This window comes from Dama dama, chromosome 20, assembly GCF_033118175.1.
Source record: "Dama dama isolate Ldn47 chromosome 20, ASM3311817v1, whole genome shotgun sequence".
Lineage (NCBI taxonomy): Eukaryota > Metazoa > Chordata > Mammalia > Artiodactyla > Cervidae > Dama > Dama dama.
This window is the reverse complement of record NC_083700.1, coordinates 83,849,093-83,871,420: the sequence shown is the minus strand read 5'-3', so window position 1 is coordinate 83,871,420 and position 22,328 is coordinate 83,849,093. Positions and strand designations below refer to the sequence as shown.

The following is a 22,328-nucleotide window of genomic DNA, read 5'->3' as shown; positions in this document are numbered from 1 at the left end:
GCCTCTTCCTCACTCATGCAGACCAGCCATCCATCTGACTCACTTTTTTTCTTGACCATCATTATGCTGTCAGTCTGGTTACTGGGAGCTCTAAAGGTCCTGGAACCCATTTTGTCTTTTTAGGAAAATTTTGCAAATTTGGACTCCTATTCATGATGAATTAACATAACAGCTGAACTCTCAAAAGCAGTCTTAATTTCCCCATCTTGAGAGAGCATCTCATTGTTGTCCTTGTGTCCCTGCCTATGGTATGCATCTCCTTAACAGGGTGACTTTTATCAAACTATCCTCCCGGGAAATCTAAGGCAGCAATCCATTTGCTCCCTGAGCTCTTTGTTACTTGAGCGCTTCATTTCTTTTTAGTCATCATCTAATTGTCGTCATTCTTATTCTTTAGGGGATAAATCCAAATCCCGGCACCCACGGGCTTTATCAGGATCTTGGAATGTTTTGGCCAAAACCCTAGGATCCTTAGAATCTTCAGTCTCTCTCTCTTGGGGGCATGGGAAAACTCCCTGCACTTTATCATGTATTCAGTTCTTTCACACTTCCCATATTGTCATGGCCACCTTCAAACTATATTATAGGCAAGCCTAACTGAAAAGGCAATTTAATATTGCCCTGCCTTGCATCATGGCATATATTATTTCGGTCTGACCTGTCAGCAAGTCTTGATGAAGTACAGAGCCAATAGTAACAAGCCTGGAGTCTGACAGCTCTTTACTGGGTGCAGTGGTATTTCTTCAGAAATAAGGCCCTCTTGGTCCCTTTGTTGATACAATTAGCAATCCTATTCAAGTCATATCTCCCTATGAGCTGTATCTTCCATGCTAGTAACTTGGTCTCTTGTATGGCTTGGAAAAACAGAGCCTTCATAGGCCTGGGATGTACTGAATGCTGCAGCCAGGAACATCTTGGTAATTTATCCCTACCCTCAGCTCTAATTATTCTGTTATCCACTCACTTGTTCGATTGAGACTCTCCAGGCCCTGCCTTCCCCAAGCAGAGAACAAAAGGTTTCCCTTGAAAGTGGGGGCCTGGCAGCGTCAATACAGTGAACTGCTTATAAATAATGCAGCAGTGCCGACTTCATTTTTATAAAATCATGTTGGAGAAATATGTGATAATGATCAGGCCCCTGGAACTCAGCAGGCATGTGCTTTTGATGTATGCCTTGCTCTGGGTAAAAGCAGGAAAGTCAAAAGTTCTCCTTGTTCTGACTCAGACTGTTCATGGTCTCAGGAGTCGGGCCGGAATCTCGGTGATACTTTCTCTTTGTTTCTCCCAGAGTCTGGGGGCTCCCATCAGCCTGGAAATACTCTGGTATGTCCCTAGTGAGCCCACAGTAATATTTTTTGAATTAATGTGTTTTTTTTAAATAGTGATGATTATTATAGAATTACCACTATTGATCATGAAAAATGGTCTTTACTTATATTGTGTCATTTTAATCCTCTTAAGACCTGAGTCATCTGGCTGGCCTATGCTTTCTGCACCCTCTGTCCTCCCAACTAACCTTAGGTTTTTTTCTTGTGTCAGGCTAGATTCCCCCAAAACAGATTTTCAGGGTATAAACCTGGCAGCCAGATCTCTGGGAGCTGAGTTGGGGAAAGGATCTTGAAGGCTGACCTGCACAAAGATAGGGCCTTGCTTCATCTCTGTTCTTGTCAGGATGCCCCCTACTCTTACCTGGGCATTTGGCCCCACTCTGTCTAAAGATGAGCCTGAATCTTCTTCAGGGAGTGGGAGAGATGGTATCTACGTTGCTCATCATGAGGGCACATAGCAGGGTGGGGTGGTTCTAGTTTCTTCGTACACAGCTTTCAACCATCCTGTTGATTTTGTGTGTGCTTAGTCGTTCAGTCATGTCCAGCTCTTTGCTACCCCATGAACTATAGCCCACCAGTCTCTTCTGTCCATGGAATTTTCCACCAAGGGTACTATGGGTCACCATTTCCTTCTCCAGGGAATCTTCCCAACCCAAAGATTGAACCCACATCTCTTGTATCTCCTTCACTGGCAAGTGAATCCTGAAGAATCCCATTTGCACCAGCCGGGAAGCCCTCTGATTTTAGCTCCATTTTTATCCCCACCTTCAGAGGCACCTGGGGCCCCCATGTCCTGGACTTGTCTGAGTCTCTTTAGGGTAATTGTGCTTCTGGGTTTTTTCCACTGCTACTTAATTTTTATCTTTACAAGTCTACCAAGTGAGTTAGTACTCATCCATCCATATTTTCTAGCTCTTAGAGTTCTGCTACTGTCATCTTTTATTGTGTCTTCTTTGACATGGTAGAGTTTTGCCTTTTTGAAATTTTCTCCCACTGCCATTTTATTGGAATTTTTAAAAGGGAGCATAAGTCGTGTCTAGTCAATCTGGTGTCTTTATCTGAAAGTCTCCTTGTTTTTCATTTATCAGAAAAGGAAAGTAGATGTATTTGAGATTTGACATGTTTTTGTGTCTAGGGAAATAGGTGATGGGAGCTGTGTGAGATAGGCATAGTACATTTTCTTTCTTTTTTTTTAAGGTTTTTAAGATAACATTTATTTCTTAAAAGTTAGCATGTACATAATGGGAAACAAAAAACACAAGAAGCAAAAAACAAAGTCATTCATAGTCACAAGCAGTTCACCTTTTGATGTGTTCTTCTAGGTTTCATTTGTTTATTTTCACAGCTAAGCATCCATTTTTAGGTAATTAAGATCATGCAGTCACGTATCATGCTGTTTCACACATTTCAAAGTCCATTACCATTTCAGAGTCCCAAAGCTATGAGTATTTCAATAACCAAGAATACACTACACCAACTCAATCTGGAAGGAAGGCACAATGCATTTTCAGAGCTGTCTGTGTTCTGTGGAGGGAGATGGTCTGTACAAGGAGCCCAGGGCTCTGCTACTGCCCTTGGACCCTCCGGAGATCTCACTTCTGTCTCCTTTAGGACCTGCACAGAAGGCAATAGCTAAGATAGCCTTAGAATACAAATAATTCAAAAGTGATTAGGAACCCCAAAGTTTCCTCCTATAACTGACCTCCTAGAGTTCTCATTCATTCCCTAATAAGCATGCATTGAGCACTCAAAATTTGCCAGAGAGGCACTCTGCTTGGTGCTAGAGGATGGCATTTTGGATGAGACAGATATGGCCCCTGCTGTGGGAGGTCATGGTCAGGCCTGATATACTGAAATTCCCAGAAGAACAGATAGAACATCAGGAAATGAAACAAAATAATAATGTTCTGTTATGATCAGGAGGTAGATCCTTCAGAACCTCCTGGCCTTACCCAATCATACACACTCTTGTCCAAATTACTGTAAAATGCAGCAAGCCCACAGTTCTGGATTTCTCGTCTGTCAGGTTGTTTAATCAACATGGGCCACTGAGACCACTATATTTCAGGCACGCCTGTATAAGGAACAAGGGCACCCCTGGGTGGTGGTGTTGAGTCTTTAAGTCATGTCCAACTCTTATTCCACCCCATGGACTGTAGCCCACCAGGTTTTTCTGTCCATAGGATTTCTCAGGTAAGAATACTGGAGTGGGTTTCCATTTCCTTCTCTAGGGGATCTTCCTGACCCGGGGACTGAACCTCCATTCTCCTGCATTGCAGGTAGATTCTTTATGGCTGAGCCACCAGGGAAGCCCAACCCTAGGTAACCACATCCAGTTATACCACCATGAATCGTTGATTTCACATGCACTTTTGACATTGCTTGTTTGTTAGTTCTGAGCTAAATAAAGAAAAAAGAAATCTGACTTTGGTTGCATTCAAGTTGCCAGTCTACAAAAGTATCATTTCTCCTTTAAGTCACAAGTCTTCTTGACAACTTGACCCTTTTATCATTATGTAATGTATCTCTTCTTCCCTGGTAATGTTTCTTGTTCTGACAAGTCTTCTTTCTGATATTCATATAGTTACTTATAAAACTTTTTTACTACTACTGTTTGTATGATATATCTTTTTGTACCTTTTAACCCTTTAACCTATTTGTATGTTTATATTTAGAATGTTTCTTACAGACAGCATATAGTTGAATTTTATTTTTCATTTTCAAATGTCCAGTTGATGATTTCTGTCCTTACATTGAAGTTTTTAGGCCATTTACTTTTTTCAACATATTTTTAATCAGTCAGTTAATTTACTAATTTGACCGTGCTGGGTTTTAGCTGTGGCATGCTGGATCTTTAGTTGCAGCATGTGAACTCTTAATTGCAGCATATGGGATCTAGTTCCCTCACCAGGGATCAGACATAGGCCCTCTGCATAGGGAGTGCAGAGTCCTAGCCACTGGGCCATCAGGGAAGTCCCTAGGCCATTTACATTTAATGTTTGGATTTTAATCTACCTTTTGCTATTTTGCTATTTGCCTTTTATTTCTTCGATGTATTCTATGTAAGTTTGCCTTTTTCTTGCCTTCTTCTAGATTGCTGAATTATTTTTTAGTGTTCTGTTTTATCCCCCAAGTTTGTTTGTTCATTTTATCTTTTTCACTGGCTCTTCAAGGATTTATAATATGCATTTTGAATAGTCAACAGCTTTTTTTAAGGCAATAAAAGATCAAATTTGTCTAGAGTATTTTGCTTTTCATTTAATCTTTGTGTACTTCAGGAATAATTGGTCTTTAGGCTACAAATATCTTTACCTTTTTGTTGGAATATAGTTGCTTTACAGTGTTGTGTTAGTTTCCACTGTACAACAAAGTGAATTGTCCGCACATATAGATGTATCCCCTAATCCTTGAATTTCCTTCCCATTTAAGTCACCACGGACCACTGAGTAGGGTTCCCTGTGCCATGCAGTCGGTTCTCATTAATTCTCCATTTTATACACAGTAGAATGCATGTTAATCCCAGTCTCCTAATCTGTCCCACACCCCTGCCCCTCTTGATATCCATACATTTGTTCTCTACATCTGTGTCTCTGTTTCTGCTTTGCAAATAAATTCATTTATACCATTACCTTAAAATAATTTTATACCCTGTCACATATATCTTCATATCTCCTTATCGTTTATGCCACTATTGTTGTGTGTTTTCTTTGTATATATAAATCCCTCAATGCATTGATTGTTTTCCCTAAATTATCTTTTAAAGATAGAAAACTTAAATTTTAAAATATAAAGGTCCTTTGTATTTACCCATATTATTTACTGATTGGTGTTTTTCATTCCTTTGTGTAAACTCGTATTTCCCTTTATTCTCGTTTTCCTTCTACCTCAAGAACTTCCTTTAACATTTCTTACACAGTGCAGGTTTCTTGGAAATGAATTTTCTCAGCTTTTGTTTGTCTGGAAAAGCCTATGTTCCACATAATTGTTCGAAGCTATTTTTGCTGAATGTAGAATTCTATATTGATTTTTCTCTTTTTAAATTTTTTCAGTGCTTTAAAGACATCATTCCATTTTCTTCTGGGTTGTGTTGTTTCTGGCAAAGAGTCTGAAGACATTTTTATCCTGTTCCTCTGTAATGTGTCTTTTTCTCTGACTACTTTTAAAGATTTTTCTTTTTTCACTTAAAAAACAATTTGACTGTAATCAGTCTTGATGTGGTTTTGTGTTTATCTTGCCTTGGTTTCATTGAGCTTAAATCTGTGGATTGGTAGTTTTTATCAAGTCAAGAAAAAAAAATGTGGCCATTGTTTCTTCAAATATTTTTTATTAGATGCTGACATGATCAATTTTATGTTGTTGAGTATCTGGATTTTGTTGGTGTCCTTTAAGGCGTCCTTTAGCTTTTGTTGAGCTGCTTTTCATAGGGAGCTATTAATGTACTTTTGGCTTAGTTTTATCCTTTGTAGTCTTCTTTTTAAACTTTGGTAACGCAGGTAGTATAGTCACGTTGCTAAGGCATATGTCTTTTGGGGTCTCCACTGAATGTCTCAAGTGATCAATAATGGTGTTCCATTCTTAATTTTAGTAATTCAAGTGATTCCCAGCTGTTTGTGAACTCAGAAATTGTTTTGATCACAGATTCCCATTCCCTCTTTACCAGATCTCAGGAGTGTCAGCGTGCATATCTGCATTGCAGTAATCAGCAAAGATTTCACAGGACTCTTGTGCAGATTTCTGGGGCCCTCATTCTGCCACTTTGACTTCTCTGGATTCTTATCTCAGTTCCCTTAGCTTCGAGAAGCCGCCATGTTTTCCTTGGCATCTCTCTCTGCTTTGTGGTCTGGCGTGTTCTCCCAGGCAGATGGCCAGAGCAGTCTTAGGACTCATCCCGTTTCCTTCTCTCAGGGATCAGAGACCTATGCTGCCTCTTGTTGAAGTCTGAAAACAGTTATTTCATACATTTTCTTGGACTTCCCTAGTTGTTTAGGGCAAGGTGGTAAAATCTAGTCTCTGATACTCCCACATGGTTAGAAGCAGACACTTCTATTATTCCCAATTCAGTGGGTTTCTGTTTATGTGGCATTTAATTTTATCAGATACTTTCTATTACTAGATACAAGTTGATCATTTTCTTTCTCTTAGTAAAATACTGTGGTAAAATACATCCACAGTTCTTCTATTATTAAATATTTCTTGAATATTGTTCTTGATGTATTTTTCCCCACATTTTTATATTAACTCTGGTCATGTCTGATTCAGAATTTTTATGTTCACATTCATAATGTGAGTAGATTCTGATTTTTGTTTATCTCTGCTTGCTCTTTGTAATGTAGTTACCATAACTTTATAAATAACTTAGGGAACATTCCTTCTCTTCTGGATTCTGAAATATATATTTTGGGGTACTCGGTTCCTTGAACATTTGTTAGAATGTTCCAGTACAACCATCTGAGCTTGAGGATTTATTTGAGGTGTGGTTTTTAACTGCTGGATCAATTTCTTTAATGGTAATAAATTCACTAAGATTTCTGGTGGTTTTTTTTTTTTTTTTTGAGCCAGTTATGGTAAGTTCTGTTTTTTTAAGTAAATGTTCCGTTTCACCTAAATTGTCAAGTTTGCTAACAAAATACTGTTCATAAAATTCTTTTTTATTCTATTATTATCTGCTTTATCAGTAGTTATCACTCCCATTTTCATTAGTGGTATTTGTTATTTTTGCCTTCTCTTTTCTTCCTCAATTTTACCAGATGCTTTTTTGTTTAACTTGTCTTTTCATAGAACCATTGTTTGGCTCTGTTAATCCTTTGAATTTTATCTTGCTATTTTATGTCTTTCATCTGCTCTTATCTTTACTACTCCTTTTTGATCTTTCTTTCAGCTATTTACTGTTTTTCATAATTTCATAAGTTGGCTGCTTAGGTTATTAATTTTCAGACTTCTTTCTTTTCAAATAAAATGTTTTAAAACTTTAAATTTACCCATGAAATACCACCTTACCCATCTGGTCTCTGCTTGTATTGAACAATAAAACATTCTTCTTTTCTCCCCCCATATGAATAAAAAGAATTGAGTTTGTTGACTGTATGTGAGTCTTTTAATTCCTCAATAGTAGTAGTAATTATTATTAATGTTTTGATTTACCTGGTCCTTTAAATTATCAAAGAATAATAAAATCTTTAAATAAAGTGAGTCTCTCTTCAAGTACTTTTTTATCTGGGAGTGCTTATTTTACATATTTCACATTATATTGTTTAGTTCATAAAATTTAACAAAGGGTGGTATTCTTCTTTGATTGAGCATTTAGTTATCAGAATCTTCCTCTTAATCTTGCTAATATTTTTGGTCTTGTATTCCACTCTGATATTTTTAACATATGCATTTGTTATTTTTTTGTTGACTTAAAAAAAAACCTCTTTAACACATTTTAAAATTTTTGTATTATAAACAGGATATCCCTTAATTTTAATCCCACTGTGGCTATTAGTATCTTTCAACCAGTGGCAGAATTCAGGTCATTCACACATTACAATAATTGAAATAGCTGATTTTATTCTTTCTAATTTATTTTTCTTTTCTGTATATATTGAATTACTCCCTCTTATCTTTTAATTTTTCTTGGCTTAGTTTAGTTTAATTCGTTAATTTGAGCATTCTATTAAGCTGTTTCCATTAGTGATTACCTTCTCATTTCTTAAAACCAACATTAAACTTACGTTTTGTGCATATACACATAAAATCCTTTTCCTGTGGATGCTTTTTCAAGTGTCTGACTTTGATGTTTTGCTAAATTAATGATTTGTTTTCAGACTATCATTTGGTTTTCCTTCTAAGATGGCATACTTGTTATGTTTCAACAAAACTTAATATTGCAAATTCCTGTTCACATAATTATCATTTATTTAGGTTAAATATGTGTACACCTATATATACATTCATGTGTGTGTGTGTGTGTATATATATATATATATATATGTATACGTGTGTGCATACACACACATGCATATGTATTTACACACTATCCCCTTCTTGGATCACAACCTTGTCATGGTAAAGGGGCTTGCATAACTTAATGAAGTTATGAGCCATGCCATGCAGGGCCACCCAAGAATGACAGGTCATGAATTTGCAGATGTACAAGCTGGGTTTCGACGAGGAAGAAGAACCAGAGATCAAATTATGAGCATTCATTGGATCATGGAGAAAGCAAGGGAGTTCCAGAAAAACATCTGTTTCATTGACTACACTAAAGTCTATGACTGTGGGGATCACAACAAACTGTGGAAAATTCTTAAAAAGATGGGAATACCCTACCACTTTACCTGTCTCCTGAGAAATGTGTATGCAGGTCAAGAAGCAACAGTTAGGACCAGACATGGAGTAACTGACTAGTTCAAATTCAGGAAAGTAGTACAGCAAGGCTTCGTATTGTCACCCTGCTTGTTTTAACTTACATGCAGAGTACATCATGTGAAATACTGGGCTGGATGAATCACAATCTGAAGTCCAGATTACCAGGAAAAATATTAACAACCTCAGATATGTAGATGATACCATTTTAATGGCAAAAAGTAAAGAGAAAGTGAATAGCCTTTTAATGAGGGTGAAAGAAGAGAGTGAAAAAGCTGACTTGAAACTCAACATTAAAAAAACTAAGATCATAGCATCCAGTTCCTTCACTTCATGGCAAATAGATGAGGAAAAAGTGGAAGCAGTGGCAGATTTTGTTTTCTTAGATTGATGCTGAAGCTGAAGCTCCAGTACTTTGGCCACTTGATGCAAAGAGCAGACTCTTTGCAAAAGACCCTGCTGCTGGAAAAGATTGAAGGCAAAAGGAGAAAGGGGAGGCAGAGGATGAGATGATTAGATAGCATCACTGACTCAATGGACATGAATTCGAGCAAACTCTGGGAGATGGTAGAATACAGAGGAGCCTGGTGTGCTACAGTGCATGGGATCACAAAGAGTTGAATGCTTAGCAACTGAATAACAACAACAGCAATATTTATACTATACAAACACACACACACACATATGCATATATACATAGAGAATATGAATTAATATCAGGTTTCACCACCACTGCTTCCTCTAGTCTTTGATTTCCACTCTGTTGATATAGCTCCTCAGAACCCATTGCTTTTTAGGTTATGTTCTTTCTCAAATGTTATCCTCAGAGAACATATATGGGAAGTTTACTTTTGAATTCTTGCACTCTGAAAATGTTTTCCTTTCCTCTAACAGCTGAGTAATACTTTGTCTAGATATAGGATTGTTGGATCATTTTTGTTAATGGTCTGTACATTGTTCTTCCATCTTCTGCATTCCAGAGTTGTAGATGAGAATTCCTTAGCTAGGCTTAATTTCTTGCCTTTGTAGCTAACTTACTCTTTCTGTCTGGAAGTTTGTATAATTTTCTGTTTACACTTGAAATTCAAGTGTTTCCTGGATTCACTTCCTGAACTTAATGAGACTTTTCATCTGCAAGCTTAAATCTTGCTTCAGCCAGTTTAAAAAGAAAAACAAAAACCTAGCACTGTATTTGTATAATTAGAATATCTCCTTCAACTTTTCTTCTTTTTCCTTTTCTCCTTTAACCAAAAAAAAAAAAAAGAAAATCCCTTCTGGAATTCCTTTTATTTTTGTGTTAAGCTGCCAGATCTGTCCTCCAAAAGGCCCCTTTTTTATTCCCTCAGTATTTCTTCCTTTGTGTCTTTGTCACAAGTAGTAAGATATTTTGCTCACTTTGTCTTCTAGATCATTAATTCAATTTTTAACAGTGCCAGTGTTTTTTTTAGTTCTTATAAGGACATTTTTAATAAATTTTAAAATTCATAGCTTTAGTTCAGAGTCTTTCTTGCTCCCTTCTGATTTCTCATTGCTTTCCTTATTGGTGTTCTCTTCTAATTTTTTTTCATCATTTCTACATCACTGAGACCTTTGTCTTAGAGGCCTTCTGTATGGATCTTCTCTTGGGTGAACTAGTCCCCTAAGTTAGGTATTGTTTTCATTTTGCCTTCCCCTTAATTTATGTTCTTTCAACTGCCAGTAGGCTGTAGTCTTTTGTAGTCTCTTTGATGTTAAAAAACCTGAAAGTAGTGAAGGATACAGAAGTTTCTGCCATGGTATTCTGGCTGGCAAGGAACAGATAGTGAGGGACCCTTTTCCCTGAACAGATGCAGCTCTCCTTTCCTGCCAGTCCTGGAAACAATTCACCCTGCTAGTGCAGCCCCTGTCATTTTCAGGTTGCTCTCTTTTTTTTTCCCATTTATTTTTATTAGTTGGAGGCTAATTACTTTACAATATTGTAGTGGTTTTTGCCAAACATTGACATGAATCAGCCATGGATTTACATGTATTCCCTATCCCGATCCCCCCTCCCACCTCCCTCTCCACCCGATCCCTTTGTGTCTTCCCATTGCACCAGCCCCGAGCACTTGTCTCATGCATCCAACCTGGGCTGGTGATCTGTTTCACCCTTGATAATATACATGTTTCGATGCTGTTCTCTCGAAACATCCCACCCTCGCCTTCTCCCACAGAGTCCAAAAGTCTGTTCTGTACATCTGTGTCTCTTTTTCTGTTTTGCATGTAGGGTTATCGTTACCATCTTTCTAAACTCCATATATATGTGTTAGTATACTGTATTGGTCTTTATCTTTCTGGCTTACTTCAGTCTGTATAATGGGCTCCAGTTTCATCCATCTCTTTAGAACAGGTTGCTCTCTTTAATTCTGATCCTACAAATCACTCCTCCCACCCATGCCTACACACACACACACACACATGCTGATAGGTCAGCTTGCCTGAAGGTGAATAGCTATCCTTAGAGTGCAGGTTGTTGACTAAAACACTTGAGGGAATGACAAAACGTGGTCTTAATAGAAGCCTCAGAGGGAGGCAGACCTCTTGTTCTACTTCTGGGAACTTGCCTTTACTTACTAACAAGATGAAGTCCTATATTTGCTCTCTCTCTCCTGGAGATTTCCAGAGAAGCTAAGTTGTAACTAAGGCCAACTAAGTTTCCTAGGTTGTACTCTCTTGTTGTTCATTCTGTCAGTTGTGTCTGACTCTTCGCAGCCGCATGAACTGCAGCACACCAGGCTTCCCTGTCCTTCACTATCTCCTGGAGTTTTTCTCAAACTCATTCCATTTGAGTCTGATGCTATCTAAACATCTCATCCTCTGTCACGCCTCTAAATATTGCCAATTCTGCTACTTTCACACATCCATTTTATCCAAGAGCTGATTTAGAGACCCAAATGAGATAGACCCTCATAGTGTTCGGGTAAACCTAATGGAGGATGGAGTTAACACTTCCTGCCTCTTGGGCTCAGTTGTCTCAGGCACACTCTCTGGCCACTTATTCTAACTGGCAGTGAGATAGACATCCCTTTCCTTCCTCTTATTGTGGATAGGGCAGACAGTCTATGTGGGATAACTTAGTTGTGCTATAAACTGTTGAGTTGTTTAACTATTGCTCTGTTATGAATCACAGCCAGTGCTCAGTAGTTCAACAGAGTAATCACTTATCTGACTCATGGATACATTTAGACTCTGTTCTGCAGGGCGATTCTTCTGTTCTCAGCTGTACTCACTCCCTCAGGTCTTGGCTGCCTGGGGATGTGTGATCCACACTGGACTTGGTGGTCATTCCTCTACCCACATACCCCTTGCCCTCCTTCTGGGACCAGTGAGCTAACCTGCATGATCTTCTCACAGCAATGCCAGAAGTGCAATAGAGCAAGCAGAAACATGTAATGCTGCTTTTAGCTTAGACTCGAAACTGAGATGCAGTTATTTCTGCCTCATTCTTTTGGCCAAATTCAGTTATGTGACAATATCCAAAATCTTGAAGTAGGAAAGGAGACTATGCCCATAGTGTGGGGGTTGAGAGGAGGAGGGTGAGCACTGCAAATTACGTGGCAAAGCGTGTGGTTATTTAGAGATAAGACGACTGGGGGCCATGAACTCAACCTATCTCAGCTGTTAAGAACTATAGTGAAGTATTTCCAAGTTGTAATGCTACTTCAAAGGAGATAGCCATGAGGTTAACTTGGAGGTAGTGAGGAAACTTGTGCAGAAGAGCTGGACCGTGAGAAAGACATGGGATTTTCCAAGTAGACAAGGATGACTGAATGGAGCAACACTGAGTTAATGACAGATGGGACAGAGTAGAAGCTCGTCCTGGTAGTCTGCAAGTGAGTGGAACATTTGGGGAGTGAAGAGTTGTCCTATACGAATGGATTATAAGACACAATCCTTTCACACCATATTGTTTCATTACATTGCTCTTTCCAGTGAATTACCATAGCTTCTAAAATGTCAAAATTTCAGGCATTGTGCCAGGAAGAGTTATCCTATTGCATATTCTTCAGAACATGCTTCATAGGTAGCTGCTTTCTTTATACCTCAAAAAATTATTTTGCTTAAATCAGGTGAGGGATTTCACACATACATATTGTTTCTACTGGGACTAGTGTTTCTTCAGTATATCCATGCCACTTAGCTTAGCTCAATGTGTCCTGTCATCTGTGGCGGTGGTGGTGTGGTTGTTAAGTCATGTCCGACTCCTACGGCACCATGGAGTGTAGCCTGCCAGTCTCCTCTGACCATGGGATTCTCCAGGCAAGAATAGTGCAGCGGGTTGCCATTTCCTTCCCCCAAGGGATCTTCCTGATCCTAGAATCTGCCATCGTTGCCACATGTGAAAAAAATAATGATAAGTAATATTTGTTTGCTTTCAGAAGACATTCAGGTCTCACAGAAGGTGAGCTTTTCTGTGAAGCCCTCCCTGACACTTTCTCCCCCTTTCTCCTGCCAGTTTCTCCTGTTAAAACTTTTCATTTCTCTCTTTACTTCCTTCAGAACATTTTTGTTAGGATGTAACTTTAGGTGTGATTATTTGATCACTGTCTCCTCAATTATATTGTTAGCATGTAGGAGAGCAGCAGGCCGACTGTTTTGCATATAACTGGTTCCCCAGCACCTAGCATAATGCCAGGGTCATAATGACTGAATACTAAATGTTTATTGAGTGAGTGAATGAGTGAATCAATTTAATGACTGAATCAAATAGACCAAAACTGCTGGCTCTGTGAGATAGATAGATTTTGCTTTATCTATAAACCTGGAAGAACTCTCCAGGTTTATCACTTACCTATGGTAATGTGGACAGACTATATTTATTCTCCAGAGCTTCCATTTGATCAGTATTCATGGTGGCTTGACCTGTGGCTGGATGTAAATACTGGTGATCTGGAGATTATTAAGGTAGGTTCTCCTCTGAAGGTGTTGCTGGTTTAGTGGGAGAAATAGAGAAGGGAAGGGGCAAGGACAATGACTGTGCTAAGTATTAAGATATGGGTATGAGAACATTGAACTTGGAGAAGAGGCTTTAGACTCAGCTGGACCTCTGTTGGGGCTTCATGAAAAGGGGAGTCTGAACTGAGTCAGGAAGGCTAATCAGCAGTCAGACACGTAACAGGGAAGAACATTTTGGGCAGAATGGAGCAGAGGTTCAGGGCACTGTATCTCTGAGCAATCAAGGCCCACTGTGGAAAGCTTCAAATAATTCATTAATGTAGAATGAAGAAAACAAGGATAGGAAGGACAGGAGAGGAAGCTGCAGGTCAACATGGTCATATCACAGAGCATCATTCAAGCCTAGCTGAGGACTGGACTTTTTCCTGAATGGAGTGAAGAGCAATTGAAGGGTTTTAGTCAGGAGTTGGTACCATCAGATTTTACTTTAAAAAGTTTTCTCTGGACATAGTGGCGAACAAATTGGAAGGCTTGGGGCTGTTGGGAAGAAGAGACACAAAGAAGCAGTTAATTACTCAGTGTGATAAGGTCTCTAATAGATTTGGTGCTTGCTCTGTGATGTCAGAGCAGGAACATCTAAACTAGAACTGAGGCCTCAGTCTAGACTAAAGGAAGTATTCAAGTTATCAGGCTGAAGAATTTTGAAAGCTCATAGAAGAAGGGCAGAGGCACAGAAGTATGCAAGAATGTGACTTTTTCAGAGCACTCTAAAGGGTTGTTTATTGCTGGAATGTAGAATACTAAGAGGGAATTGATGAGACATGAAGCCAGAAAGGAGAAGGCCATCTAGCACTTGTCTTCCTCCTGTTAAATGTTGCTTTAGACTGCAGTCATCACATCTATACCAGACACCATTTTGGTTTTTTATTTTTTTATTACAGAAAATTTTGAACATGTACAGAATAGATACGTATAATGAACACCCATTTAACCACCCTCAGCCCCACAGCTACCAACCCATGGCCAATTCTGTTCCATCTGCAATGTCATTCACTTCCCCTCACTTGCTGTTTTACAGTAGATACCAGATAATAAATCATTTTATACATCAGTGTTTTAATATGTATCAGCTAAGAAGCCTTTTTCAGAACATAACCAGAATTATCAATATCATACCTAACACTAAATAATAATGCTCAGTTCAGTTCAGTTGCTCAGTCGTGTCCGACTCTTTGCGACCCCATGAGTGGCAGAATGTCAGGCCTGCCTATCCCACACCAACCCCCGGAGCCTACCCAAACTCATGTCCATTCAGTCGGTGATGCCATCCAACCATCTCATCCTCTGTCGTCCCCCTCTCCTCTTGCCCTCAATCTTTCCCAGCATCAGGGTCTTTTCAAATGAGTTAGCTCTTTACATCAGGTGGCCAAAGTATTGGAGTTTCAGCTTCAACATCAGTCCTTCCCATGAACACCTAGGACTGATCTCCTTTACGATGGACTGGTTGGCTCTCCTTGCAGTCCGAGGGACTCTCAAGAGTCTTCTCCAACACCACCTTTCAAAAGCATCAATTCTTCGGTGTTCAGCTTTCTTTATAGTTCAACTCTAGCATCCATGCATGACTACTGGAAAAACAATAGCCTTAACTAGATGGACCTTTGTTGGCAAAGTAATGTCTCTGCTTTTTAATATGCTCTCTAGGTTTGTCATAACTTCCCTTCCAAGGAGTAAGCGTCTTTTAATTTCATGGTTGCAATCACCATCTGCAGTGATTTTGGAGCCCCCCCAAAAAAAGTCTGACACTGTTTCCACTGTTTCCCCATCTATTTGCCATGAAGTGATGGGACCAGATGCATGATCTTAGTTTTCTGAATGTTGAGCTTTAAGTCACCTTTTTCACTCTCCTCTTTCACTTTCATCAAGAGGCTCTTTAGTTCTTCTTCACTTTGTGCCATAAGGGTGGTGTCATCTGCATATCTCAGGTTATTGATATTTCTCCTGGCAATCTTGGTTCCAGCTTGTGCTTCCTCTAGCCCAGCATTTCTCATGATGTACTCTGCATATAAGTTAAATAAGCAGGTGACAACATACAGCCTTGACATATTCCTTTCCCGATTTGGAACCAGTCTGTTGTTCCATGTCCAGTTCTAACTGTTGCTTCCTAACCTGATACAGGTTTCTCAAGAGGCAGGTCAGGTGGTCTGGTATTCCCATCTCTTGAAGAATTTTCCACAGCTTATTGTGATCCACATAGTCAAAGGCTTTGGCATAGTCAATAAAGCAGAAATAGATGTTTTTCTGGAACTCTCTTGCTTTTTCAATGATCCAGTGGATGTTGGCAATTTGATCTCTGGTTCCTCTGCCTTTTCTAGAACCATCTTGAACATCTGGAAGTTCATGGTTCATGTACTGTTAAAGCCTGGCTTGGAGAATTTTGGGCATTACTTTACTAGCGTGTGAGATGAGTGCAATTGTATAGTAGTTTGAGCATTCTTTGGCATTTCCTTTCTTTGGGATTGGACTGAAAACTGACCTTTTCCAGTCCTTTGGCCACTGCTGAGTTTTCCAAATTTGCTGACGTATTGAGTGCAGCACTTTCACAACATCATCTTTTAGGATTTGAAATAGCTCAACTGGAATTCCATCACCTCCACTAGCTTTGTTCATAGTGATGCTTCCTAAGGCCCACTTGACTTCGCATTCCAGGATGTCTGGCTCTAGGTGAGTGATCACACCACCATAATTAACTGGGTCATGAAGATCATTTTTGTACAATTCTGTGTATTCTTGCCACCTCTTCTTAATATCTTCTGCTTCTGTCTGGTCTGTAGCATTTCTGTCCTTTATTGAGCCCATCTTTGCATTAAATGTTCCCTTGGTATCTCTAATTTTCCTGAAGAGATTTCTAGTCTTTCCCATTCTATTGTTTTCTTCTATTTCTTTGCATTGATCTCTGAGAAAGGCTTTCTTATCTCTCCTTGCTATTCTTTGGAATTCTGCATTCAAATGGGTATTTCTTTCCTTTTCTCCTTTGCTTTTCTCTTCTCTTCTTTTCAGAGCTATTTGTAAGGCCTCCTCAGACAGCCATTTTGCTTTTTTGAATTTCTTTTTCCTGGGGACTGTCTTGATCCCTGTCTCCTGTACAGTGTCACGAACCTCTGTCCATAGTTCATCAGGCACTCTATCAGATCTGGTCCCCTAAATCTATTTGTCACTTCCACTGTATAATCATAAGGCATTTGATTTATGTCATACCTGAATGGTTTAGTGGTTTTCCCCACTTTCTTCAATTTAAGTCTGAATTTGGCAATAAGGAGTTCATGATCTGAGGCACAGTCGGCTCCCAGTCTTGTTTTTGCTGTTTGTAATAATGCTCAGTATCATCAAATAGCTAGTCATTGTTTTAATTTCTGTTTATCTCCGGGCTTCCCTAGTAGCTCAGCTGGTAAAGAGTCGCCTGCTATGCAGGAGACTGTGGTTCAATTCCTGGTTTGGGAAGATCCCCTGTAAAAGGGATAGGCTGCCCACTCCAGTATTCTTGGGCTTCCCTGGTGGCTCAGATGGTAAAGAATCTGCCTGCAGTGTGGAATACCTTGGGTTCTGTTCCTGGGTTGGGACGATCCCTTGGAGGAGAGCATGGCACCCACTCAAGTCCTCTTGTCTGGAGAATCCCAGGTAGCTAGTCAGTGTTGTAATTTCTGGTTATCTCATAAATGTCATATAAATATGAATAGAAATATACATGCAGATATTTATATATACTGTTTAGTCAGATCTAAATAAAGGGCTGAAACCCTATTGAAAGTGAAAGAAGGTACTCTCAATCATTAACAGATGTCATTGAGGACTTCTGATTGTATTCAGGGGTGAATAATTACTTCAGTTTATTCTGTTTTTTCACTATTGCAGATATCTCAACAAGTGTTTGGCAAAATATAACGAAGCCTGGCTCATATTATTGGTTCTACCTCTCTCCTATTTTCTTAGGTCTCTCTGCTCCCTGGTGTGCAAGTGGACATACTCTGCAGAGAAAGGCTGGGATGACAGTTTCTGGAAGATGGTTGGTTTGGAAGACTTGGTTACAGATAATTACAGCAAAATAGGTAAAAAATAATATATATTTTTCTGATTATGTGTATGTATATATGAACATATTGGTGTTTGTTTTTTGTTTGTTTTTGTCTAAATTAAAATATAGAAACACATCCCTATGTTTCAAAGAGAAGCTAGTAAGCTATGATGGGTAGGTCATGACTAATAGACCTTTGTACTGGGGCTTATAGTAACTGAGCTATGATAATCTGCCTTGAAATGTAGACTCCTAGACATGCCACTAGACTGGGGAAGATATTTGCATGGAGCAGCTGGAAATAGCATAATCAAAGGTATATATGGATCATCCCAGTCAGACCTTGGAAAATGTGTTGTGATTTAGGTTCAAGGAACCAGGTAAGGGCATGAGCAGGAAAGAACAAATAATTGAAGTGCTCAAAATTGGAAGGATCAGGAACAAAGCATAAACTGGAATGTGAGCCAGTTGTCCCTGACTAAAGCCATAGGGCCCCTGACTTCCAGTTTTATGTGGCACTAACTAGGTAGGAAAGGAGTGGAGGACTAGCAGGAATTTACCTGGTAAAATAATTCAGATACTAGGTATATATAATGGTAGCTGATATGTTAAAGCTTCAAGATAAAGTTCATATTCATGTCACAGAAAGATGCGTATTTCATATAGTTACTACCTACCTTTTGAGTAAGCTGTCATCAGGTAAGATACTCCACATGATTAAAGAAAATACTTCTGTATTGTTTAGTGTGTGGGCTAGGAGGTTGGAACAAGACAAGTTTCAAGTACTGTGAATTAAACAGGGTGGCAGAGTATTTCCCTCTTATGTATTAGAACTGAAGTAAGTGATTGTCAGGCAGCTCTGCCTTTCTTATAACATGACCTCCAAGTTTGGGTCCAGATTGCTCCTTCAGTTCTCATCAGTCCCCAGCTAGCGATTGGGAAGAAAGAAAACGACCAGAAGAATCCTTCCACATTCCTTTGGAGAAAGCATAACAAAGAAATGGACCATTTCATTTCTGATCACAGCCTGTACACCAGTGCTTCTTAACAAAGCCCCACTAGGCCGCAGGGGTGGCTGGGAAATGTGGTCATTGGTCAGGCAGCCTTGGGGCCATCCATGTGACAGACCAGAAATTGAGAGCTGTGCTGAGAAATATGGGTGAACAACTAGTAGTGTCTGCTACTGTTTCAACTGCCCTTGATAACTGAGTCACATAGTAGATTATTTCAGTCCAACTGTTCTCTGGTGGAGTCCTCATGACTACTGTCTTACATTTCGAGAATATAAGGACAGAAATATGAAAGATCCACATAGCATCTGTACTGCTATGCTGTAGACAGCATAGCTCAGCTGAGCATGGTCTGCTCAACTGCTCATAGCTAAATCTAGGGAGAGAACAGAGCCAGGGTAGTATGCAAGAGAACCCTTCTGGACTTTCTGTAGCCCAACTGAAACCCCTGTAGGATTGGAGCTTGCGGAGACGGGCAGGAGCTTGGGGCCAGAGGAAGAGAAGAAGAAAGCAAACCAGCGATCGTTAGTTGTTAGTGGCATTCTAAGTTCTTTGGTTGGTGGTTTGGTAGGCGATCAATTCATTTACCTCATTTGGCCCTCACAAACCTATTCGTCTAGCTGTTTCCATGTTTCAGATGGAAAAACTGAGATTCAGTTCTTCTATCTGCTCTTGTAGGGTCATTATTAGGACTGCGATCTCTAACTCTATACTTTCCTAATGAAGCAGATGTCCTCCTTGGGCTGTTTGAGACTTGAGGGACTGATGTGGCTGTATACAGTTATATATAACCCTCCAGCAGGGTTAGGCAGAAGTCTGATATTCAGCATCTAAAGCCAGTTTGAGCTTCATTGAAACAAACATCCATAGTCCATACTTAGAGACATTAGAGTCTGAGTGTGATAGACTCTCAGCTGATGAGAGGATATAACTTCACAGGGTATGAAAAGTGTTAATACTTTCAGGCATATAGTACCTTAAAATTCTGGATATTCACACCGCTTGGAGTCAGGCAGCCAGACAGAAAAATGATACTAAACCAAAAGCTTCTGGAGGGCAGGGACTGTATCTGCCTTACCCTTGAGTATCTTGGCATAGAAGATGTTGATAAATATCTACTGACAGAATGTGTACAATATAAGCATAGTTGATTGAATTGAAATGGACGGGGAAGTTCAGTTCAGTTTAGTTGCTCAGTCATGTCTGACCCCATGGGCAGCAGTACATCAGGCTTCCCTCTCCATCACCAACTCTTGGAGATTGCTCAAACTCATGTCCATCGAGTCAGTGATGCCATCCAACCATTTCATCCTCTCTTATCCCCTTATCCTTCTGCCTTCAATCTTTCCCAGCATCAGGGTCTTTTCCAATGAGTCAGTTCTTTGCATCAGGTGGTCAAAGTATTGGAGCTTCAGCTTCAGCATTGGTCCCTCCAATGAATATTCAGGACTGATTTCCTTTAGGATTTACTGGTTTAATCTATTTGCAGTCCAAGGGACTCTCAAGAGTCTTCTTCAATACCACAGATCAAAAGCATTAATTCTTCGGCACTCAGCTTTCTTTCTGGTCCAACTCTCACATCCATACATGACTACTGGAGAGACATTACTTGGCCAACAAAGGTCCATCTAGCATAGCTTTGACTAGATGGACCTTTGTTGGCCAAGTAATGTCTCTGCTTTTTAATATGCTATCTAGTTTGGTCATAACTTTTCTTCCAAAGAGCAAGTGTCTTTTAATTTCATGGCTGCAGTCACCATCTGCAGTGATTTTGGAGCCCAAGAAAATAAAGTCACTGTTTCCATTGTTTTCCCATCTATTTGCCCTGAAGTGATGGGATCAGATGCCATGATCTTAGTTTTTTAAATGTTGAGTTTTAAGCCAACTTTTTCACTCTCTTCTTTCACTTTCATCAAGAGGCTCTTTAGTTCCTCTTTGCATTCTGCCATAAAGGCGGTATCATCTTCATATCTGAGGTTATTGATATTTCTTCCTGCAGTCTTGATTCCAGCTTGTGCTTCATCCAGTCTGGCATTTCTCATGAGGTACGCTGCATATAAGTTAAATAGGCAGGGTGACAATATACAGCCTTGACATACTCCTTTCCCAAGCTTGAACCATGTCCTTGTCTGGTTCTAACTGTTGGTTCTTGACCTGCATACACATTTCTTAGGAGGCAGATCATGTGGTCTGGTATTCCCATCTCTTGAAGAATTTTCCGCAGTTTGTTGTGATCCCCACAGTCAGACGCTTTGGCATGGTCAGTAAAGCAGAAGTAGATGTTTTTCTGGATCTCTGTTGCTTTGTCAATGATCCAATGTATGTTGGCAATTTGATCTCTGGTTCCTCTGACTTTTCTCAGTCCAACTTGAGCATCTGGAAGTTCTTGCTTCATGTACTGTTGAAGCCTCGCTTGAGGAATTTTGAGCATTACTTTGCTAGCGTGTAGGATGAGTACCTCCTTATCAACTCTAATCTCCAAGTACATTGGAGGCTAGACCTTTAGCATATGAATCTTGGGTATACAATGTTGCCTTCAACCCCAGGGTACTAGTTCGTTGGTCATTGGTGCTCAAGCAGGGCCCCTGAGTTTTAAGTCTCCAGTCTGATGTTCTGATGTTAAGTCTCCAGTCACGAGTTCCCTGCCTTGAAGGAGAATCATCAAGACTGGGTCCCAGGGTCGGGACTGTTGCCATCTAATTGAGGACTGCAGGGAAGTTGGATCTAAAACATGGAACTGGGAGCAAGGGTAGTTTTAGTTTTAGCATTAATTGTATGAACTTAGACAAGTCTCGTAATGCTTTTTTATCTCTATAGTCTTGTCTATGAAAGATATAGTTAATGGTAGAATTAAAAGTAATAGTGTATTGTTTCTGAGACATAGTACTATTGCATTACAACCATTATCTTTCAAAAGTCTCCAAACAGCATAACAGAGTTATTTTTAGTTATCCTGTTCTACAGCTGAAGCAGCCAAGGTTCAGAAAAGGGAAGGGTGTCTAGCCTATGGTTGCACAGTTTGCAAATGATAGAGGCAGAATTCAAACCTATGTTTGGAGGATTCCAAATCCTGCCTTAACCATGACACTGTATTGACTTCCAAATAATATTGGTTGGGGCCTATAATAGGCAATAAATAAATGCTAAACCTCCTTCCCCTTCTGTATTTCAAGCACATTTCTATGTGTTTTTATGTACCTTGTTGCATGTAATTTTCACAACCAGTGGCAAAAGTGTACTGTTACTTTGTTTTTAGATGAGAATCAGAGAGAGAAGGAACTTTCTGTAACCACATGCAGAATCAATAAGTGATGTCCAGAATTAAAACTTTCCCTGTGGTATAGCCTAGAAGAGCTAATAGTTTACTGGAACACAAATTTCAACTTCAGTTGCTTCATTGTTTCAGTGATTTTTAAAATTTATTTGCCCACCCTTTCCCTGAGATTTAGTTGTTTGCACGGTGTGTTGAATGCAGCTTTATTATAGTATACATTGATTACCTGTTAGATGTCTTCATTTTACTGTAGACTGTAAGGTTCTTGACCTGTGAATTTTCACTTGTTTACCTTCATATTATGGTCCTAGCACAAGACATGGCACATTTTAGCAGCTAAATTACTCTTTGATTAGTAAGTGGGTAAGGATAAATGAATGACTGTG

The 22,328-nt window shown here is 39.5% G+C and overlaps 1 protein-coding gene across 9 annotated transcripts in view; it reads left to right on the top strand.

Moving 5' to 3' along the window:
- The window catches only part of FGGY (FGGY carbohydrate kinase domain containing), a 475,197-nt gene that overhangs the window by 153,514 nt on the left and 299,355 nt on the right, over positions 1–22,328 (top strand). For all 9 annotated transcript variants that reach the window (XM_061121747.1, XM_061121749.1, XM_061121748.1 and 6 more), the window contains one exon: positions 17,577–17,692. In XM_061121747.1, the coding sequence (XP_060977730.1) occupies positions 17,577–17,692 (116 nt within the window). The remainder of the gene's footprint in view (positions 1–17,576; positions 17,693–22,328) is intronic.